Source organism: Drosophila gunungcola, chromosome 3R (genome assembly GCF_025200985.1).
Source record: "Drosophila gunungcola strain Sukarami chromosome 3R, Dgunungcola_SK_2, whole genome shotgun sequence".
Classification (NCBI taxonomy): domain Eukaryota; kingdom Metazoa; phylum Arthropoda; class Insecta; order Diptera; family Drosophilidae; genus Drosophila; species Drosophila gunungcola.
Window position 1 is genome coordinate 17,954,483 of NC_069139.1, and position 19,526 is coordinate 17,974,008.

General features: G+C 43.7%; 9 protein-coding genes across 21 annotated transcripts; 3 read left to right on the forward strand and 6 right to left on the reverse strand.

Moving 5' to 3' along the window:
• Nucleotides 1–474: 474 nt before the first annotated feature.
• On the forward strand, nt 475–8,800 carry LOC128266302 (protein groucho). Of its 13 annotated transcripts, XM_053002790.1 has the most exons (14): nt 476–637; nt 1,710–2,060; nt 2,197–2,291; nt 3,132–3,195; nt 3,262–3,444; nt 3,988–4,020; nt 4,627–4,821; nt 4,884–4,982; nt 5,748–5,804; nt 5,941–6,117; nt 6,179–6,450; nt 7,201–7,874; nt 8,101–8,300; nt 8,362–8,800. In XM_053002790.1, exons 2-14 carry the CDS (start codon nt 2,025–2,027, stop codon nt 8,467–8,469), a joined length of 2,193 nt encoding a protein of 730 aa, XP_052858750.1. In that variant the 5' UTR covers nt 476–637; nt 1,710–2,024; the 3' UTR covers nt 8,470–8,800. The 13 variants fall into 13 exon arrangements, with proteins under 13 accessions (XP_052858688.1, XP_052858742.1, XP_052858750.1 ...); XM_053002728.1 differs by having other exon boundaries at nt 475–637; nt 3,132–3,444; XM_053002832.1 differs by lacking the exon at nt 5,748–5,804.
• Nucleotides 8,801–9,616: 816 nt separating this feature from the next.
• Nucleotides 9,617–12,163, reverse strand: LOC128266362 (exocyst complex component 8). Its single transcript, XM_053002846.1, has 6 exons — nt 12,039–12,163; nt 11,824–11,979; nt 11,427–11,757; nt 10,595–11,367; nt 10,007–10,536; nt 9,617–9,953 (listed from the first exon to the last, which is right to left on the reverse strand). Exons 1-6 carry the CDS (start codon nt 12,076–12,078, stop codon nt 9,768–9,770), a joined length of 2,016 nt encoding a protein of 671 aa, XP_052858806.1. The 5' UTR covers nt 12,079–12,163; the 3' UTR covers nt 9,617–9,767.
• Nucleotides 12,164–12,547: 384 nt separating this feature from the next.
• Nucleotides 12,548–13,607, forward strand: LOC128252570 (charged multivesicular body protein 2a). The gene is made up of 2 exons (XM_052980363.1): nt 12,548–12,976; nt 13,037–13,607. The coding sequence occupies exons 1-2, from the start codon at nt 12,664–12,666 to the stop codon at nt 13,495–13,497; spliced, it is 774 nt and encodes a 257-aa protein (XP_052836323.1). The 5' UTR covers nt 12,548–12,663; the 3' UTR covers nt 13,498–13,607.
• Nucleotides 13,608–14,011: 404 nt separating this feature from the next.
• Nucleotides 14,012–15,201, reverse strand: LOC128252571 (UMP-CMP kinase). Its single transcript, XM_052980364.1, has one exon. The coding sequence runs from the start codon at nt 15,050–15,052 to the stop codon at nt 14,321–14,323; it is 732 nt and encodes a 243-aa protein (XP_052836324.1). The 5' UTR covers nt 15,053–15,201; the 3' UTR covers nt 14,012–14,320.
• A 249-nt stretch (nt 15,202–15,450) lies between these two features.
• Nucleotides 15,451–16,499, reverse strand: LOC128252573 (DNA replication complex GINS protein SLD5). The gene is made up of 3 exons (XM_052980367.1): nt 16,261–16,499; nt 15,743–16,196; nt 15,451–15,684 (listed from the first exon to the last, which is right to left on the reverse strand). Exons 1-3 carry the CDS (start codon nt 16,369–16,371, stop codon nt 15,563–15,565), a joined length of 687 nt encoding a protein of 228 aa, XP_052836327.1. The 5' UTR covers nt 16,372–16,499; the 3' UTR covers nt 15,451–15,562.
• Nucleotides 16,500–16,643: 144 nt separating this feature from the next.
• LOC128252574 (uncharacterized) lies at nt 16,644–17,380 on the forward strand. Its single transcript, XM_052980368.1, has 2 exons — nt 16,644–16,810; nt 16,872–17,380. The coding sequence occupies exons 1-2, from the start codon at nt 16,685–16,687 to the stop codon at nt 17,334–17,336; spliced, it is 591 nt and encodes a 196-aa protein (XP_052836328.1). The 5' UTR covers nt 16,644–16,684; the 3' UTR covers nt 17,337–17,380.
• Nucleotides 17,369–17,847, reverse strand: LOC128252576 (phosphatidylinositol N-acetylglucosaminyltransferase subunit P). The gene has a single exon (XM_052980370.1). It carries the CDS (start codon nt 17,845–17,847, stop codon nt 17,371–17,373), a length of 477 nt encoding a protein of 158 aa, XP_052836330.1. The 3' UTR covers nt 17,369–17,370.
• LOC128252577 (uncharacterized) lies at nt 17,813–18,261 on the reverse strand. The gene is made up of 2 exons (XM_052980371.1): nt 18,171–18,261; nt 17,813–18,113 (listed from the first exon to the last, which is right to left on the reverse strand). Exons 1-2 carry the CDS (start codon nt 18,200–18,202, stop codon nt 17,813–17,815), a joined length of 333 nt encoding a protein of 110 aa, XP_052836331.1. The 5' UTR covers nt 18,203–18,261.
• Nucleotides 18,262–18,429: 168 nt separating this feature from the next.
• LOC128252575 (60S ribosomal protein L34) lies at nt 18,430–19,238 on the reverse strand. The gene is made up of 2 exons (XM_052980369.1): nt 18,992–19,238; nt 18,430–18,931 (listed from the first exon to the last, which is right to left on the reverse strand). The coding sequence occupies exons 1-2, from the start codon at nt 19,054–19,056 to the stop codon at nt 18,517–18,519; spliced, it is 480 nt and encodes a 159-aa protein (XP_052836329.1). The 5' UTR covers nt 19,057–19,238; the 3' UTR covers nt 18,430–18,516.
• Nucleotides 19,239–19,526: the final 288 nt, after the last annotated feature.

Sequence of the window (19,526 nt, forward strand, 5' to 3'; positions counted from 1 at the left end):
CGCTAAATACACATTGAAAACAGAAACCTTGATAAACAAATTTATTGTTATTTTTAATTCTGTACGTTTATATTAAAAAAAATTGTTGACAATTTAAATTCATACATATCTTTTACTTTCAAAATATGTCTAATAATTAAAATTAATGTTTTTTTACTAGTTGTTAAGATTGTAAGATTTTGAAGTCGATATGGACATTAAGTTTTTTGTTTGTTATTCAAATATGTTTATCCCTAATCACATGTGAAGAGCAAGTTGTATATAATCATTATTATTTTATTGATTTCCATAATGGTGGTGACACAGAAAATCTATGATGGTAGTTAATCAAAAAGTTTTTAGCCAATATGCAAAACACTAAATTTCGGGCAGTGTAACTAGTTCGATTACACGTGCAGTACCGAAATTTTGTAACACTGGCTCACGCAACCCTGCGCCGAAAAAAACGAGTGGCCCGATATCAGCCCCCGGACATATCGATAAGCGATAGCGAAAATTGCATACCTGAGACCGACGCGGTCTGTGTGTCGCGGATAGGAAAATAGGAAATTATAAATAGAAACGGGCAGTGCCGATGCCCCAAAAGCCCCCCAATTGCCAGCTGCCCCCAACGGCGAGGATATCGAGTGCTAACGAGGTGAAAATCGGCGTGCAAAATTTGTTGCAAAAATATATTGAGGCGAGAACGCCATTTACAAGCCGCGTTTGTACAGCGAGTGCGCGTGTAGTAGAGCCGGAGAGAGAGCGTGCGTGTGTGTGTGAGTGAGAGCAAAAGAGCGCCGCCGCCAAAGCTGCCCAACACATACACGAATGTCAGACACTTCGCGGTCGGTCGGCAGAAACGGCAATAATTTTATACGGGCGAAAAGTTAAAAAATAATTTACCCACTTTTCGGTGGCAAAATCCCGATATACTTCTAAAATCAGAAGAGTGCTGGCAGAGAAAAAGAGCAAATGCGGGCGATAAAACGTGCTAATCCGGGGGCATAAAACTGGTACTGCCATTATCTCGCTTTTTTTAATTGCTTTTGTTTATTTTTTGTATAGGACACAGTATAATTTTTCTTTTGCGCTGCGCGCGTGTGTGTGTGATTTAGCCACTCGCTGGTTTCTATGTATGTGCCCGTATCTAAAGAATAGAGTTGCCGCCTGACGCGCAGAGTACGAAAATCACATTGCGTATATATTTCAATAAATATAATAAGGTTTAAATCAGTGCCAGATAATCAAACAAAACTGTGGAATAGTAAACAATGTTTTTAATAGAAAGTTATGAAAAGTTGTTGAGCTGTTGGGAGTATTTCGGCCAGCATGGCAACCCTGTTTAATTGCAGTCTGTCTGTATATGTTCGCATGTTGTTTGTGCGGAGTGTGCTGTTTTTACGAAAGAAAAGTGTAATATTTTTCTTTAATAAATCCCCTCCATTTCAAATTAACAACTGGAATAGTGCCCACGGAGGCCACCGAAAATCGAACAGTGATTTTGCGTAACAATTTCTGGCCCACATGCAACTGTGCGCTTGATTTTTCGGCGGTAAACACTCACACTCGTACCCTCGCTCCCGTTTCCTGCGCTAGTGTGCGTGTGTCTCGCTGGCTCCGCGTGCCTGTGTGTGTGTATGTACGTGCGTGCGAACGTATCGAAAAAAATGGTGCAAAAATATGAAAAAGCATAACTAAGCAAATATGTTCTAAAATTCCATTCGCAGGATATGCAAAATGCGAAGTAGCCCAATCATGGAGTGCCACTAAGTGCCGGTTCCGCCTGCGGAAAAAATAATATTAAAGTGAAACTGCCATCGAAAATATAAGAACAGAAGAAAAAGAAAAAAACAAGAGCCATAAAACTCTGGCAAAAAGAATACACATATAGTCATCGTTTAAGAGGAGTTTCCAAGTAGAGTGGAGTGTTCAAGGATAACCGGAAGGAAGAGGAGCAGAAGGACTTCCGCTCCGGGAAATCGGTGTCCACCTCGGAACTATCGCTATTGTTCTAGCCGGCAACATACCAGCCTAACAACAACATGTATCCCTCACCGGTGCGCCACCCCGCCGCCGGGGTAAGTTCACCAGACCCGACGGGTCCAATCTCTGGCCCCCAGATCTGTGCTAATTGTGTTTCTGTCTCTATCTAACCCGCCGCCTTGCCATGTGCCGCCCACACTATTGACCCGCCGCCCATCAACACTTTCGCAGGGACCACCTCCTCAGGGTCCAATCAAGTTCACCATCGCCGACACACTGGAACGCATCAAGGAGGAATTCAACTTCCTGCAGGCGCAGTACCACAGGCAAGTACTGAAAGGACACCACAGTGAATGCTACCTAAAAGAAAACATCACGTGCTTTCGGTTTCTGTTTTCAAAACACGATAAATTCAATTTATGAAATTATAAACATGTGAATATCATTCCTAATCGAAAGCCTTTGCAAATTTAAGGATAACTTATAAAAGTAGAATTTAGAACCCACTTGTCAAGTTATTCATGTTTAGGGTTAGATTGATACTTATTGATAACTTAACTACATCGTAAATAACATCTGCACACCCCTAAAATCCCGGTTAATATGAAAGGTTATAAGCCCTTAAAGTCAAAGAAATTATAAGTTCATGTTGTTTAACAAAATAGTAAGAAATAAAAAAATCATTCAAACGTTTTAACAAAAATATAGAAAAGACTTTCGATTAAAGAATACAATTGAATGGTTTTACCGAAAATTTTATGATTCGTTTCTCTGTAATCATAAAATAAGGCAGATAAACATTGAAATGTTTTCATTAGAACTATATTTTCAATAACATAGGGCTTAATCTGGTTGAGCTTAAACGAAAACTATTAGAAACTTCTACAATAACATGCCCTAAAGAAATCACATTTTAAAGCCTTCGCTGTACCGCCATCGTATGGGAGTGTACTTGTGTGAGTGTGGATGCTGCGTCTGCGTTTTGCGAAAAGTAAAACAAAAAGCTGAGCAAACCGGTTTGGCGCGCCATATGCGCCGCTGTCATAGGATTAACCTGCGCCGCCTCAGCCGCAACTCCACGCTCCACAATCGCCGCTTCCTTGCGTTCAGTTCGCTTCCGTCGCCCAACTAATTTACCCGTTGATCACTTTTCCTGTGAATTCCAGCATCAAATTGGAGTGCGAGAAGCTGTCGAACGAGAAGACGGAGATGCAGCGCCATTATGTTATGGTAAGTCGGCATGATCTGCAAATTATCGAAGTCCCTTTAGCTAATGCCTTGCCTTGCTATCCGCAGTACTACGAGATGTCCTATGGCCTTAACGTGGAGATGCACAAGCAGACGGAGATCGCCAAGCGTCTGAACACACTGATCAACCAGCTACTTCCATTCCTTCAGGCCGACCACCAGCAGCAAGTGCTGCAGGCAGTAGAGCGGGCGAAGCAGGTGACCATGCAGGAGCTCAACCTGATCATTGGGGTAAGTGGATCGAGGTCGGACGATGGATCCCGCGGCAACAGCAGCAGCAACACGGGCATTGCCGGTTGAACCATTCTCAGCTAGAGTCGAGAAGGGAGTAGGGCGGATTGGGATCTCGGTTGCCACTTAAAGAAATTCAAAGCAGACGAAAATTTTTTAAAAATCTAGTTACATTCACATTTATTTTATTTATTTATTTATTTTATTAATTTAAATGAGTAAATAACAAGAAAACTAAGCAAATTAACGTAAAACAGTAATAATGGTTTTTAAAGAAGATACATAATAAGCACCACTTTATTCAATTTTTTCCAATTTCGTTTATGCAGATAAACCACATTTCTTATCTGTTAGAAGTTAACGACTACCCTAAACAAAATAAAAGTAAATATCAATTCATACAAAGTGGCAACCGTGTGTGGGGTATATCCTTTTAGTTCAGTTTGTTCTTTGGGCAACATTTGATTTGAGTTTGTTTTTCTACTTCCTAATTTGTTATGATTTCGCATTCGACCAATCCAATCCAAACACAACGTTGTGCAGCATCAGCAGCAACATGGAATACAGCAACTTTTAGTAAGTTTGTTTCGTTGCAAGTTCATTTTCTTATTGTTTGTTTACTGTTGCCGTCTGCCGCTGCATCCGCCGAATGTGCCACCGCCACAACTACAACTAAAGCTAAAATTGCCTCACTCCCTATTGTTCCTTCTCTGATTGTCCATATTTATTTCGTTTTAATAACGCTTCATACGCCGCCGAATTGTTGTTGCTGTTCTTATTAACTCTATATGGTCTTAAGTCGTAAAGAGGACTTATTAAGTTCAGAAATTTTTCAAGATGTTCAATACCTTCAAAATGAATTTGAATGATTAATTTGGTTGTATGTTCAACCCTAATAAGTTTGATGAATAATTAATTACAAATTAAAGAACATGAATCGAGCAATTGTATATATTTATTTGAGGTATATGATTTTATGTTAGAGGTATGAATTGGTTGCTATGTATATAAACCCAACAGTATAATACTTTGCGGCAAAGACCATTTAGTGTTAATGTTGTTGTTGTGTTTACACACATACACACATTCCAATGCTTTCATTTTCTCACAAAGCACGATGTTAATTTTGAAAGCTACCATCGCCCACGCCCGATTTCATGCGATTTCATGGTTCCATTGCAGCAACAGATCCACGCCCAGCAGGTGCCGGGCGGACCGCCACAGCCGATGGGTGCACTGAATCCATTTGGCGCCCTGGGCGCCACCATGGGCCTGCCACACGGACCACAAGGTCTTCTGAACAAACCGCCCGAACACCACAGGCCGGACATCAAGCCCACGGGTCTGGAGGGGCCAGCAGCCGCCGAGGAGCGATTGGTGAGTACCCCCCAGATCATAATTCTGCATAATTGGAGCTCATTTTAATGCTGATGTTGCAGCGCAATTCGGTTTCGCCGGCCGATCGTGAGAAGTACCGCACACGCTCGCCGCTGGATATCGAGAACGACTCGAAGCGTCGAAAAGATGAGAAACTGCAAGTGAGTATCTGGCTTATTTCTGTGTTAGCATTATACACTGGTAGTATCATCCATCTTCGCGTTGACAAAACCGATAACTGTCATCTCATCTGAGCTGCTGCTGTCTCTCAACTCACCAAAAAAAACCTCGTAGTCTATCCATTGTTGTTGTCCAATTCTGCTAACACTTTCCCAAATCATGCTAAACAAAACCTATATTACTAATTCGTTCCTGTTCCGGTTTCACTTTCTCGTAACTGGTTTGGAATGGATTATTAAAAAATCATATACAAATACTTATTTTCAAGTAGAAGTACTGTATAAGCTTTAAATAAATTTAATTCTAACTACATTTATTTAGTATTTATTAACTATTCCGGTGAGAGGCAATTAATAATTATTTATAAACAACTTTCGTTATTTGAAACATGTTGTATAAAATTACTTTTTTCATTAAAATAGCTTCAATGAATTAATTAACTAATTTAAAACCTTGCTTAAATTTTCTTCATTAATGAAAATGTTGTTCAGTAATGAGTATTTAAATGTATTTACTAATTATAAAAACAGAAACGGCTGAAAATCGATTTAACTTGCAAAATACTAATTAAATAATTCAATTTGGAAGTGCATTAACGTTTTCATTTCATAACAAACCAGCAAGTGAGAACCAGAACAGATCAGAAATTAGCTGTACTAACTATTGCTATTGCTGTTGTGCCTTGTGGGTTTTTGTATGAATTTTGATTTATATTGTTTTTGTATTTTTTTCAAAATTATTTCCAGGAGGATGAAGGCGAGAAAAGCGATCAAGATTTAGTCGTAGATGTTGCAAATGAAATGGTGAGTTGAGTGTCGGCCCAGATTCAATGCAACCATTCCCAAATAACCCCGAAAATAAACCGAACCAAAACCACACCTTTGCTATTTTGTTTACCCACTATGAAATGAATACTAAAAACGTGAATGTGCCTTGCAGGAATCCCACTCACCGCGCCCCAACGGCGAGCACGTGTCAATGGAGGTCCGAGATCGGGAAAGTTTGAATGGCGAGCGCCTGGAGAAGCCCAGCAGTAGTGGCATTAAGCAGGAACGTCCGCCCTCACGCTCCGGCTCCAGTTCGTCACGTTCCACACCCAGCCTCAAGACAAAAGATGTAAGAAAAGAAATAACTAGTCAAAAAAGGATAGATATTTATCAAAATCCCGCCCATTTAGATGGAAAAACCGGGCACACCGGGCGCAAAGGCACGCACACCGACACCGAACGCCGCTGCCCCGGCGCCAGGCGTTAATCCTAAACAAATGATGCCGCAGGGACCACCGCCAGCCGGATATCCGGGGGCACCGTATCAGCGGCCAGCCGATCCCTACCAGCGTCCTCCGTCGGATCCAGCCTATGGACGACCGCCACCAATGCCGTACGATCCGCACGCGCATGTGCGAACCAATGGCATTCCACATCCCTCAGCCCTGACGGGTGGAAAGCCGTAAGTTGTTTGGTTTAATTTGGAAACTATTGGCTTTGGGACCTTGGAAAATATTTGTGCATGATAAATACAGACTATCTTCCATGTTCATATGTAGGAATGGGGTATAAAACATCGCAGTGCATATTTAAAGCGACAAAATCTATTATTTTTTTTGGGCCTAAGACTAAAAGCTATTGCTTCTGAAAAATTATGACTTGTAGATTGATAATGCAAAACTAAAATCTTTCCATCACGTACCAATTCATAGTAAATCGTGCTTAAAGTACCGAAAATTAGGGCCAACTAAAAAGTTATCCCAACGTGGCCCAAGGCTGGAATTCGGATTAAATGATACTTGAATCTTTCGACTTCATGATCATTGATAAAAATTCATTTTTCTAATTATTTATTATTTCTCTTTAGCAGCACTTGAAAATTCTAAAACGACGAGTTAAAATTCATCCTTAGATTTAATAAATTTAATAAGTAATTAAATACAATTATTTATATGTAAGTTTGATTAGCATTTCTGGAAAATATAAGGATTAGCCCAATCGAGAGAGCTTATCATTTCTGCCCGTAAAGGGTCTTGGGTCAGTTGCTCCCCATTGAACTTTGGACATACATCGTAGAATCTTTAGAGTTCCGTAAACAGTTTGAACAAATACAAAATACAAATTAATATAATTTAATTATCATTAAGCTAATTTAGTTAGTTCTGATACCGGATCTTAAAAGAAACTAATTAACACCTCTTACCTATCGCAGGGCATACTCTTTCCATATGAACGGCGAGGGTAGCCTACAGCCGGTGCCGTTCCCGCCGGACGCGCTGGTGGGCGTTGGGATTCCCCGGCACGCCCGTCAGATCAACACGCTGTCGCACGGAGAGGTCGTCTGCGCGGTAACCATCTCCAATCCCACAAAGTACGTGTACACGGGCGGCAAGGGCTGCGTCAAGGTGTGGGACATCTCGCAGCCGGGCAACAAGAATCCCGTCAGCCAGCTGGATTGCCTGCAGCGCGACAACTACATCCGCTCGGTGAAGCTGCTGCCCGACGGCCGCACGCTGATCGTGGGTGGCGAGGCGTCCAACCTGTCCATCTGGGACCTGGCCAGCCCGACGCCCCGCATCAAGGCCGAGCTGACCTCGGCGGCGCCCGCCTGCTACGCCCTGGCCATCAGTCCCGACTCGAAGGTGTGCTTCTCGTGCTGCAGCGACGGCAACATCGCCGTGTGGGACCTGCACAACGAGATCCTGGTGCGCCAGTTCCAGGGCCACACCGACGGCGCCTCGTGCATCGACATCAGTCCCGACGGCTCCAGGCTGTGGACGGGCGGCCTGGACAACACGGTGCGCTCCTGGGATCTGCGCGAGGGTCGCCAGCTGCAACAGCACGACTTCAGCTCTCAAATATTCTCGCTCGGCTATTGTCCCACAGGTAAGGAAAATGATATTGAAATTGATTTATTCCCTTATTTAATTAGGCAATGTTCAAAAGCTTTTCGAAACGAACTCCATAATAAACTTAAGGTTTAATGTAACAAAAATCACTTTAATTTGGCTTGAAAAATCATATTAATAATGTTGTTTGTCTGTCTTAATCTCTAGAACAACAACCAGATTGAATTTACACAGTTTTTTAATAATCTTTGCTTCTTCTTTAGGCGACTGGCTGGCTGTGGGAATGGAGAACTCGCATGTAGAGGTGCTGCACGCATCGAAACCGGACAAGTATCAACTGCATCTGCACGAGAGCTGCGTTCTGTCGCTGCGCTTTGCCGCCTGCGGCAAATGGTTCGTTTCCACCGGCAAAGACAACCTGCTAAACGCATGGCGAACACCTTACGGTGCCAGCATATTCCAGGTGAGCGAATCTACTCTTACTGAATTAAATCAAAATTATAATGCCTCGATTTTGATTTCAGTCGAAGGAAACATCATCCGTACTTAGCTGCGACATATCAACTGACGACAAATATATTGTGACGGGTTCGGGCGATAAAAAGGCTACTGTCTACGAAGTTATTTATTAAATCCACAAAACCAAGCAGTTTTTTCATTTTGTAATAAGCTCGTATAGTTTTTATTACAACAACAAAAACAATTAACTACAACAAACAAAATGTTCGAAATCATGCATATAACAGAAAAACACCAGCAGCATCGGCAGTAGAAGCAACAAGAAAGGCGGCAGTAGCAACGCATCAAAAAGCGAAGCAAAAATGAAAATTCTATAATATATATATACAAAAAGGAAAAAACTAAAATTTTAAGCGTACTTGTAGCTACTAAGCCTAAGCTAAGTCCAATAAATAAAAACAAACCAACAAGTTGAACACACAAATTGCAATTTAACAAAAGAAGTGAAAAGAAAAGAAAACCACGTTAAAAGAGAACCAGAACCAGAGCGTAATAAAATGATAATGCATGCGAGCAACAGTATGAGTAATGAGTATGTTGTAAAATTAACAAAATGAAACCATAAACAGAAAACAGTCGGCGATACCTACCTACGTTCATCTTAACATAAAAACAAATAGAAGGATAAGTGGAATAGTCATTGCAATTGCAGGAGCGTTGAGATTATGATTACCAGCTGAGCAAAAGATTTAAATACGATGCGAGTGCTTTTAGTTTGTTTTATGTGAACGGTTTTTGTAATTTAGCTGACGAGTCAGACAGCGAATGCAACAACAAATGTAATTTTTAAGTTGTCAGTTTCCTTACCTCCCAACTCCCCTGCACACACATACACAAAAAATACACAAAACACATTTGCATAAAAGAAGGTATATATATATAAATATAAATGAATATACTTGATAAGCATTTTAGTTAAGAGTTTTACACTATAAATTAAACACGCAAACAACTTTTGAAACACTCACTCGCATTGGGGGTCACATAGTGCTCAGAGCAGTCGGCTTTTGCTTGTATGTAATTTGAAAATATGTATTGAGGAAATGGAAATTGTGGAATTACTTGTGTGAATCAAACTCTTCAGAACCAACTGTAAAATCCTATATATTTTGAGCAGCTAAACCCAACAAAAGCCGAAACCGAAAAGTAGAACACAGCTAAATTGTTTAGTGTTTAGAGTATATATGAAAACGAATCGATTATATATATATTTACAATTATATATATAATGCGAACGGCGAAATTGTAATAAGCAAGAGATAGAGTGCAGCACACGCTTCGATTTTTAATTTTACAAATATTATTATTATTGTGGTTATATATGTATATAATTATATTATAAATAATTGAAGCAAAACGAAAAAATAAAAAATTATATGTAATCGAAAGTAAATCTCCCGGCCAATAGCTATTAAAACACATCAGTGGTGTAGACGCTTCGCTGTCGCGGCAAAGGAGCACCTTGCTGGCGGGACATTTTCGTGTGCAATTCCCGCAATCCTTCGCATTGACGGCCGGAGATCTGCCGGAATTTTTCAATGGCAATGGGCAGCAGATTGTCCACCAAAAATATCTTGTTCTTCATTACAAAGTTGGGCTGCAAGTGGACACGTTGTGAAAGGGAAATGATCAACTTTATGCGAAACTTACATCCACGGCCATATCGCTGGGCGGTTTTAACGAGTGCTGGGCAACAAACAACTCCTTGAGCAGCAGCTCCAGACTCTGCAGCAGGGTTTCGCATTTGGCCAGGCAGCCACAGTGCTCGGTGAGCTGCAGAAAGTGCCGAATGAAGACCACCGTCGACTGGGTGAGGTTCATCCAAGTGTCGCCAGTGGCCTGTGCCCGCACATCGATGCCCAAGACATCCAGCTCCAGGAGTAGGCGCTTCAGATTCGACTTGGTCTGCAGGTTGTACGGCTGCCAGCTTTCCTCAGTGCGTCCCACCGAATCCAGCAGTCTCTCCTTGGACTCCTCGATCAGCGACTCGAGCGTGGTGCGCAGCAATCCCTCCAAATGGTAGCTAATGTCCAGACCAATCTCCGTGAGCTTCGTCGACGGCTTGCGGACTCGCTCCACGCACTTGGCCACCGTCTCCAGAGAGGTGCCTTTGGTCAGGTAGTGTTTGATCAATTGGCTGGCGAAATATTGCAGTTCAGCATTGCACCACACCACTAGAGCTGAAATTTTTGGTTTATAATTAACATACATCTCGACGGAAATATTGCCGCAACTTACCACTAACGCACGCCGGTTGCTGCTCGAAGGCGGTTAGGAAATCGCAGGCCACCTGCGTTAGATCACAGAAGAACAGCTCCGATATATCCGCATTGTTCCTGCGGGCCTCCCTTTGCGCCACCCTCAAACTGACTGCGCAGACCTTCAACAGAGTGGCACTCGCCTGCCGGTAGCGTCCCATTTCGACAAGGATCTTCAGCGGACGCTTGGCAGCTCTCAGAGCGATTTGCAGATTTCGATTGTGACTGTTGGACAACTCCTTCAGCAGGACATTTATGAGCTTCAGCTCCTGTTGCTTCACCTTGTTCTCAATGACGTCCGCCAGTGGAATCTTCTTCCTGTTTTCGTTGCGCATGAAGTCCTGGGTGCGCTTGATCAGCTCCTGGGCATCCTCAAAGTGCCGCTGCGCCACCAGGGTTTGGATCTCCTCACTGGCCGTGCTTAGCCACTCGGGCGTCTGATCCTCTAGAGACTTTGGCTCTCCGGGACTCTGAGGAGTAGTTTCCTTCTCCGGGGTGGAAGCTTTCGACTGCTGTTTGACTCTAGTTGGGGGCTGCGGAGCCTGTCCCTTCTTGGGCTTCTTTTGCTGGTCAAACCGAAAGGCTTCTTCCAGTTTTTCAATCCACTCCGTCTTACCTGCTGCCGTAATGCTTTGGTAAATCTTGGATCCATCTGGTGTGATGATATTAATGGCATTTTTGACGCCATCCAAGTCCTTGATGTTAATGACGGCTATTTTCTTGGGATCGTACTCGGTGAGGAAGTCCAAGCGCCTGGCAAATATAAATATTATTAATAGTTTTTCGAGTATTTATAGTAAGGACAACCCTACTTATCATGCTTCACTTTACAGACAATCAGCACATCATTGAACAGGAAGAAGAAAACCCTCTGAATGGGCCGATAATCATTGGCATCCAATTCGATCAGGGCTCCCTCGTTGAGGAAGGTCTTGCCCTCGAGATTGCCATTAAAACCCTGCACCATTTCCTTGACGGCCCGCGTGGCATGGCTATTTTCCACATCCTCCGCCACCGTAGAGCTCTCCACCTCCAAACTCTCCGCTTTCAGACGACTTGAGGTCTTTCCATCCGTCATGGTGGCCAAAATGTTACGCTGTTCGATCAGAATGTGCGACAGTTGGTACATTTCCGACTCGAGATCTGCGATTGAAATGGCATAATAATATTACCAACAAAAATATATGTACTTCAGGGGGCGTAACCTACGTGATATCTCCTTGGCCGTCTGTATAAATTCCATATAGTTTTTTTTGCATGTTTGTTTGAGAGTCGCGGCCGTAGTTTCGTTGTAGGCCTCGATTTCCTTCTTTCGCTGCTGCAAATCGCTGCCACCCACGCATTCTCGCGTCAGGTCTTTGGTATCTGCAGACGAGGAAGTCCTTTAGAGGTAAAACCAAACAGAATAATCCTAGAAAACTTACATTTCTCAACGCTAAAGTTAAAATCGTCGAACTCCTTCATGATTGGAATGTAAACTGCAGCTGAAGCAGACCATTCACAACGAAACGCGGAATCAGGTGGAATCAAAAGTAGGGTGGTCAAAGCTATCTTGAATACAACGTTTGCACTGGAATTTAGATGGTTTGTTTTGAATTAGTAAGAATATTTCGAACTCTAAATTCTAATTTGTATATCCTTTATCTACAAGGCATTTTAGCTTATATTCATTTAAAAAAGTATTTGTTAACGAGGACTTAATAAAATTTTTTAATGACTATATATAAGCAGATACAAGATTGTATACTCTTTCTAAAACTTCAAAGATAGAATATTTTTTCATATTTAATATTCGGAATGCACATTCATTTTCCACCTGTTGCATTTAAAGTAAAAATGCAGTGGGTAATTGCAGTGAGAACACCCTAAAAATATGTGCACCGGCAACAGCTGCTTCTTCCTGTTTGTCCATTCCCCTGTGCGCGTGAACACGCCTTGGCCACCTTACAATCATACATCCTGCGCTTATTGTTTTGGTTGATGAGTAATCTTTGAGAAACTCCGTCATTCCTTCACGATTAGAACTTGTAGCACAAGAAATCCTTCAAAATGGACTGGCTATTTGGCAAAAAGATCAGCCCCGATGAGATGCTGCGCAAGAACCAGCGGGCGCTGAACAAGGCGATGCGGGACTTGGATCGCGAGCGGATGAAAATGGAGCAGCAGGAGAAGAAGATCATCGCTGACATCAAGAAAATGGCCAAGGAGGGTCAAATGGATGCCGTGAAGATCATGGCCAAGGATCTGGTGCGCACACGTCGCTACGCCAAGAAATTCATGCTGATGAAGGCCAATATCCAGGCGGTGTCCCTCAAAATCCAGACACTCAAGTCTCAGAACACAATGGCACAGGCCATGAAGGGTAAGATACACAGAGTCAGCTGATTCATTAGCTTATCATCTCGTAAGCCCCATTTCCCAGGTGTAACCAAGGCCATGCAAAACATGAACCGCCAGCTGAATCTCCCGCAAATCCAGAAGATCCTGCAGGACTTCGAGAAACAATCGGAAATGATGGACATGAAGGAGGAGATGATCAACGACGCCATCGACGATGCCATGGAAGATGAGGGCGATGAGGAGGAGACGGATGCTGTGGTGTCCCAAGTGCTGGATGAACTGGGACTGCAGTTGGGTGAACAACTAGGAGATCTGCCCTCTGCCTCGGGATCTTTGTCCATTGCTGGAGCAGCTGGCGCCCAGAAAGCCCAAGCTGTGGCCGCCGGAGGAGTGGGAGGCGGTGCAGCAGCTGGCGGAGGAGGGGGAGCTGGAGGTGGCGGTGCAGGGGGCTCAGGAGCTACCGGCGGCAGTGGCGCCTCATCGCCCATGTCCGATGCCGATGCGGATCTCCAGGCGCGCCTGGACAAGCTGCGCAAGGATTGAGCTATTTGTAAGCACCACTGCCTGCCCATTCTATATAAGAGCCACCGCCCGTTTGTATCTCCCGAAAGCGAATGTTATATTAAAGAAGATAATGCTTGTGTTTTCCGTTCCGTTGCGTGTTTGAAAAATCGATGAGAAATTTCCATTTGTCAGCTTTATTGGGATGTACTAGAGGTATTTTCAATAAATTGGCAATACTTGTTAATTTAGAGCAATGAAACAATTTGGTATTTTAAAAAATATATGAATTTCAATCCTGTCTGCAATAAATTTAAGCAAGAATTACAAAGTTATTTCTTGATGAAGTCAGAGTTCTTTTCACTTTTTGGTTGCAATTGTCTAGCTGGCATTTAATACTTTTCTTTATGTGAAATTCGAATTACTATCTAGATATTATTATTTCTTATCTGGAATGAGAACTATAAATCCATTTACAAGGTACTTGTATTGTTCAAAGGCCATAAATGAAAAGTTAAATAACACTTGAACTCACACCAGAGATAAATTGCCCAACTATGTTTGCTTAGTTTTGTTTATTTCTTGTTGATGCCCAATTTCCGAAAAATGTCTACAAAATAAAATTGTTCTCTTAAATTATAACTTTAATTCCAGCTTTAAAATCATTTTTGTTTAATACACAATTAACTCACAAGATACAGAAAAAGTTGTCTACCTCTTTTCTTAGTATTTGTATCTATTACCTTATCAGGGTGAAGAAAAATTACCTTTCACATTACTAGTAACAAGCGTATATATTTGCAGGGGTACAAACGATGAGTAAAGATAGCACTACACACACAGAACCGGAAATTGAGTAGGAATTTTAGAAGCCGCTGGTCAGGAAGACCCGCTCCACCTCGCCGAAGACCTGATCGGCATCCGGACTGGCGTCGATCCTCTTGACCTGGCCGGCGCCCTCAAAGAACTTGATGATGGGCAGCGAGTCGTTGTTGTACGTCTGAATCCGCTTCTTCAGGCTGTCCATGTTGTCGTCCGTCCGACCGGAGCCGCTCTGTCCACGGCCCAGGCACCGCTGCACGCACACATCCTCGCTGCAGTCGAAGAAGAGGACGAACTGCATGTCCACCTTCTCGGACATCTGGCGATTCCAACCGTCCAGGTTATCCTGGTTCCGGGGAAAGCCGTCGACGAGGAATCGCGACTTTCCCGAGGCCTTCATGGCGTTCTCCAGCAGCGAACACGTGACCTCCACGGGCACAATTTTTCCATTTCGAATGTAATCCTCGATGAGGTTGCCAAATTCAGAGCCCTCCCGCGAACGCTCCTCCCGGAGCAGGTCTCCGGCCGACAGATGGGTGAACTGGAAACGATCCACTATCTTGGAGCACTGGGTGCCTTTTCCGGCTCCCGGACCGCCCAAAACGAAGACAACCTTTGGTTTCTCCACGCTCATGATTCCGATTTTGTAAGGTCGGCTGGGGGTGGTGGTTATGGTCTGTTTCCTGGCCTTCGAATGGCGCAATATCTGCTGCGTCAGCGTTGTAGGTGCAAGTCCGCAATCGATGGCTGCTCTTAATGGCAATAGCAATTTCATTCGTCCATAGTTGGTTTTGTTAACGGGGAAAAATAAACAACGTGTTTTCAACGGCAAAAATGCTCAATTTTTCCAAGAGAAATGTTAAATCATCGTTTTCCTAACATTTATGTTAACGCGGGGTGAGTGTGTGTGTATAGAGCGCCGCATTGGGTACACCTCACCACTTTTTTCATGCACAAGCGCAGCTGTTCGAAGGGCGTTTACCAGCACTGCCGCCGGTTTCGGCGGGAGCGCACATATTTGAATGGCAAGGGAGATCAGGATCATAAAATACAGTGCGCTATCTGAATAATGGCCTTCTTGTAAGAGAATACGAATTTTTTTTTTTTAATTATATTATTTTATTTTTGATAGCAATTTTGTTACTTAATTATGTCTTATTTTTAGAACTTTAAGAGAAGAGTCTCAGCTGGTTAATTTTGCTTTTAAAAACATTTAAGTGGCCACCAGTTTGGTTTTTCATCGTTTTCTTTTATTATTATGTAAATTACCTGTTAAATAAGCGAATTAAATTAGTTGCGCCTGGTTGTTCTGTACCAAGTCAGCCACTAGTTGGTAGGGAATAATGTGCTGGGAACCGGCTGCCATGTCCACCTCCTCATCATCGACGCCCACTATAACGGCGGGCACTGAAATGAAAGAAACACTTTAGATAATATACATTTTTAGATGATTAAGGATTGTTACCAGCGACGTTTGCTTTCAGGAAGACATGGCTCATTAGGTTGGGAGTCACTATCCTCTGTTCGGCTTCTCCTCGCTGCTGATTGGGCATGTACTGGGTGGCCACCTTGTGGAAGTACTCGTCCACATTGCTGGCAAACTCCTTGGCGAACTTCGTTTCCTCCGGAGACAGGCGTTTGTCATCCGGTTCGCGACTCTCTTCCTGGTTCAAGATATGCTGCGTGAAGGTCTCGATCTTGTGGAGGCGACATCGCAGATAGCTGGCCATTATATAGCGCACCCTCTCCAGTTCCATGGAGTGCACCACGGCCCGGAAATCATTTTTGTCCAGGTCGCGCATCTGTTCCTCCATGTGAGCCACCTGGGAGACCATCAGCTCCAGCATGTCCGTCTGATTGGGCAGGATCTCCGGAGCGCACATCTCGTTGATCCAGGCCGTCTCTAGGATCTCCAGAACCTTGGGGGAATGAGAAACTGCTTAGTGCGTAGTGTTTTGATGGGATCTCTGTACTGTTGCTCACCTTCTGAGCTGTTATCTGTTCCATATCGTCGTCATCCTCATCCTCCAATCCTGCGCCATCGCTAATATCGTTTTCCATCTGGGTTTCGGGTACATCTTCTATATCCGACATGGTTTTTGGGTAATATTGTTTATTTTGGTGCAGTTTTTGGCGCAATGAGTGCAAAGGTGTGCGTCACCGTGGGAATGGCAAAAATTTAAAACTTTGGACGACTTAAAAACCTTTTTCGAGCATTTAAAATAGTTTGATATAGTGTTGAAAAAAAATTAAAAACGAAAGATAATTTTTAAAAATAAAACGTTTTGGATATAATTAAATCAAGATTTCAAATTTTAAATATATTTAGTTGCCCACATCATAAGTTACTCCCTGCGAATGGCATAACGTACGACTTGTGTTATCCAACACTTGAACAGCACATGCGATGGCAGCCGCACAACAAACCGATTTCCAAAAGAATTTTCGCTTGATTGTGGAGAAGATCTTCAACCACTGGCAGGATCTCCGGCTGGCGGTGGAGCATGGAATGGGCGGTCGCAATGGCCAGCAGGTGGGTTTAGTTCTACACCCAAGGCAGCATATATTCTAACCTAATCCCGATACCCTGCCAGGTGGCCATCGAAATCATGGACTACACCTATCAGTACTGTGTGTCCAATGAGAATATCACCCAAGGCGAGCTGCAGGAGGTTGTGGAGGAGCTGATGGACCAGGAATTTAATACCCTGTGCGACGACGACTCCATTCCGGAGATTTGCCGCAATCTGCTGCGTTACAAGCTGCTGGCCCAGCAGCATCAGTATCCACAAATCGAGGCGGAGCTGAGTAAACTTCCTGCGGGCAAGGAGTGGCTGCGTCCGGATGTCAAGATCACCTACACACCCATTGAAGGAGACTCTTCCTCCGACGAGGACATGGACGACGATGATGACGAGGAGGACGATGAAATGGGCCAGGAGGACGAAGATGATGCCCCCAGCAGCAGTGGCAGGATGACCCGCTCGCAAACGCGCAAGCAACAAGCCCAGGAATTCGTGGAACCCGAAGATGGCTGGACCACCGTGCGAAGAAAGTGAATTTCTTGGGGATTATTAAAAGCCTGTTAGTGTTTTAGTTATAATACGCCGTATTTACTTCCTGGAGGTCCAGAAAACGCAGGGGTGCGATGGGAGCACGTGTCACTGGCTGGTGGAATGTCCTGCAAAGGTTGCAGTTCACTGGAGAAGACTTCTTGGACTGGGCTTCCTGGCTTTCTTTGACCCTTTGCAACTGCGACCAAGAGGTGAACTCAACTCCCTTGGGCAGAGCCAACTTCGGATCCACTACGGAGGCTATATTGTCCACATCCACTGTCATCGAGAGATTAATAGCCGGGTAGATGAGGAAGGCAAAGAACCAGGCGAAGACCAGTACCAGAAATGGCACAAACACGGCGAAATATTTGTCCGGCAGATACGAATGCAGGCCAAACTCCACGGGCAGCAGGGCCCAAGCCACGTAGACGAAAAACAGGACCGTGAACAGCATATAGAAGGCGAATCCGTAGATCGCTCTATGCGGAGTCGGAGCCGGACTGTGTTCCGGCATTATCCTGGCCCTCGGCGATTACTTTGTCCTCTTGGGGGTCTCCGAACTGTTTGATGGTGTCCTGGCAGAGGAGCAGACCCTCGAAGAAGGAGGTGATAGCAGTGCGCAGGCTTTTTACTTGGTCGGCCTGGAAATTAACGACCAGGACATCGCCCTCCAGGCTCAATGTTTTCTGCACGAAATTCCGGCGAGGTTCTTGGTCCACACTGAGCACTCTGTAGGCGATCTCGGCCAGCCGTGGCGTCTCAAACGGCACTCTTATTGTGCTGTTTAAGTAAAATGTATTTAATTTATATTATTAAATTATTTAAATGCAAACTTACGATTCATTTGGTTTATTTGCAATTTGTGGCATGATACAAGATTTTAATCAATTTGCAATGGCTCACATGTCAGTGAACAAGGTGAATGGCAAAAGGAGAAGAAGCATATACCGCTTGTTTATGCTTCCCATAATCAGCTGTTTACAATAACAAACAAATAGTTTGAGTTCCGCTGTTTGCATGCAAAATGTAGGAAAAATACATAAAGCTTATTATATGGGCAATATACACAAAATACAAGTAAAATTGCGAAATCATCTTTAGTTTGTAGTTTCTTTATTACAAAAAGCTTTACAATATCAGAGCTTCAATCGAATCCCTCGGCTTACAATGTCAGGTTTTGGGTTTACTTCCTGGGCTTGATGGCTCCCTTGGAGGCGGGCTTCTTGCCGGCGACCTTGGCGCCCGGCTTTCCGGCGGTCTTTCCCGCCGTTTTCTTGGCCACAGGCTTGACCGGCTTCTTCTTCTCCACCACCTTCTTGACGGGCTTCACCAAAGCTTCCCGCTGGGTCTTCAGCGCCTTGACAATCTTCTGCTCCTCGATGAGGAAAGCACGGACGATCCTTTCGCGCAGGCAGCAGTGGCACAGGACTCCTCCATAGGTCCTGGAAACGGTCTTCAAACGCTTGGACATCCTGGGGCGCTCGCTGGGCCTCGAGGGCGTGATCCCGTGGAGCTTCTCCTTGCACTGACCACAACGCGGAACGGTGGGGTTCTTCTTCACGTACTGGTACACCAAGCGGCCGCCGGGAGTGCGAACACTGTAAACAAATGGGGAAACCTTAGTAACATAAGAGATCTACTATGATTGCACGTCTTACATGCGCCTCTTGTTGGAGCGAGTGTTGTACGACAGACGTCGCCTCAAAGTCAGGCGCTGCACCATTTTAGGCTGCTAATTTATCGCCCGAAAAAATGCACAATTCCCAAAACAATTTACATGAAAGAGATCAAAAAAAGTTCGCATAAGTGGTTGTGAACACATAGTTGGCATATTTCTGCCGCATTTTCTACGCCAATAAAACGCTTTGCTGCGTTCGCTGGCGAGATGTCTGCGGATTTAAGAAATTAAAAATTAAGTTTACGTACTTCGTAAAAATCAAAAGAGGGAAAAGAAGAAGAGCCAAGTAGCGATGGCAATGTTGTATTAATGTTTTGCGATACGATATTTTTTCTGTGATACTCAATTCACACTAGGTCCTGTTTCGCTAAAGTTTAAAAAAGCTTATGCGATTCGTTCCCTTAAATCTGTATGTTTAAATATATATTATGAAGATATTATATTCACTATTAGAAATTATTTTTATGCCATAGCATAAATGCTGTGGCCAAGATATTGGGCTTTAAATATATTTA

Excerpts from the sequence above, each read along its gene's own strand:
- LOC128252570 (XM_052980363.1), top strand. The coding sequence starts at position 12,664 with ATGGACTGGCTATTTGGCAAAAAGATCAGCCCCGATGAGATGCTGCGC. Across the intron at positions 12,977-13,036 it reads AATGGCACAGGCCATGAAGG|GTGTAACCAAGGCCATGCAA; the intron begins GTAAGATACACA and ends CCCATTTCCCAG.
- LOC128252571 (XM_052980364.1), bottom strand. The coding sequence starts at position 15,052 with ATGAAATTGCTATTGCCATTAAGAGCAGCCATCGATTGCGGACTTGCA.
- LOC128252576 (XM_052980370.1), bottom strand. The coding sequence starts at position 17,847 with ATGCCGGAACACAGTCCGGCTCCGACTCCGCATAGAGCGATCTACGGA.
- LOC128252575 (XM_052980369.1), bottom strand. The coding sequence starts at position 19,056 with ATGGTGCAGCGCCTGACTTTGAGGCGACGTCTGTCGTACAACACTCGC. Across the intron at positions 18,932-18,991 it reads CGCTCCAACAAGAGGCGCAT|TGTTCGCACTCCCGGCGGCC; the intron begins GTAAGACGTGCA and ends ATTTGTTTACAG.
- LOC128252577 (XM_052980371.1), bottom strand. The coding sequence starts at position 18,202 with ATGCCACAAATTGCAAATAAACCAAATGAATC. Across the intron at positions 18,114-18,170 it reads GCAAATAAACCAAATGAATC|CACAATAAGAGTGCCGTTTG; the intron begins GTAAGTTTGCAT and ends TTACTTAAACAG.
- LOC128266302 (XM_053002728.1), top strand. The coding sequence starts at position 2,025 with ATGTATCCCTCACCGGTGCGCCACCCCGCCGCCGGG. Across the intron at positions 2,292-3,131 it reads CTGCAGGCGCAGTACCACAG|CATCAAATTGGAGTGCGAGA; the intron begins GCAAGTACTGAA and ends TGTGAATTCCAG. Across the intron at positions 8,301-8,361 it reads ACGGTGCCAGCATATTCCAG|TCGAAGGAAACATCATCCGT; the intron begins GTGAGCGAATCT and ends TTTTGATTTCAG.
- LOC128252574 (XM_052980368.1), top strand. The coding sequence starts at position 16,685 with ATGGCAGCCGCACAACAAACCGATTTCCAAAAGAATTTTCGCTTGATT. Across the intron at positions 16,811-16,871 it reads GCGGTCGCAATGGCCAGCAG|GTGGCCATCGAAATCATGGA; the intron begins GTGGGTTTAGTT and ends ATACCCTGCCAG.
- LOC128252573 (XM_052980367.1), bottom strand. The coding sequence starts at position 16,371 with ATGTCGGATATAGAAGATGTACCCGAAACCCAGATGGAAAACGATATT. Across the intron at positions 16,197-16,260 it reads AACAGATAACAGCTCAGAAG|GTTCTGGAGATCCTAGAGAC; the intron begins GTGAGCAACAGT and ends CATTCCCCCAAG. Across the intron at positions 15,685-15,742 it reads CCTGAAAGCAAACGTCGCTG|TGCCCGCCGTTATAGTGGGC; the intron begins GTAACAATCCTT and ends CTTTCATTTCAG.
- LOC128266362 (XM_053002846.1), bottom strand. The coding sequence starts at position 12,078 with ATGAAGGAGTTCGACGATTTTAACTTTAGCGTTGAGAAAT. Across the intron at positions 11,980-12,038 it reads TAACTTTAGCGTTGAGAAAT|ATACCAAAGACCTGACGCGA; the intron begins GTAAGTTTTCTA and ends CCTCGTCTGCAG. Across the intron at positions 9,954-10,006 it reads CCAGCGATATGGCCGTGGAT|CCCAACTTTGTAATGAAGAA; the intron begins GTAAGTTTCGCA and ends GTCCACTTGCAG.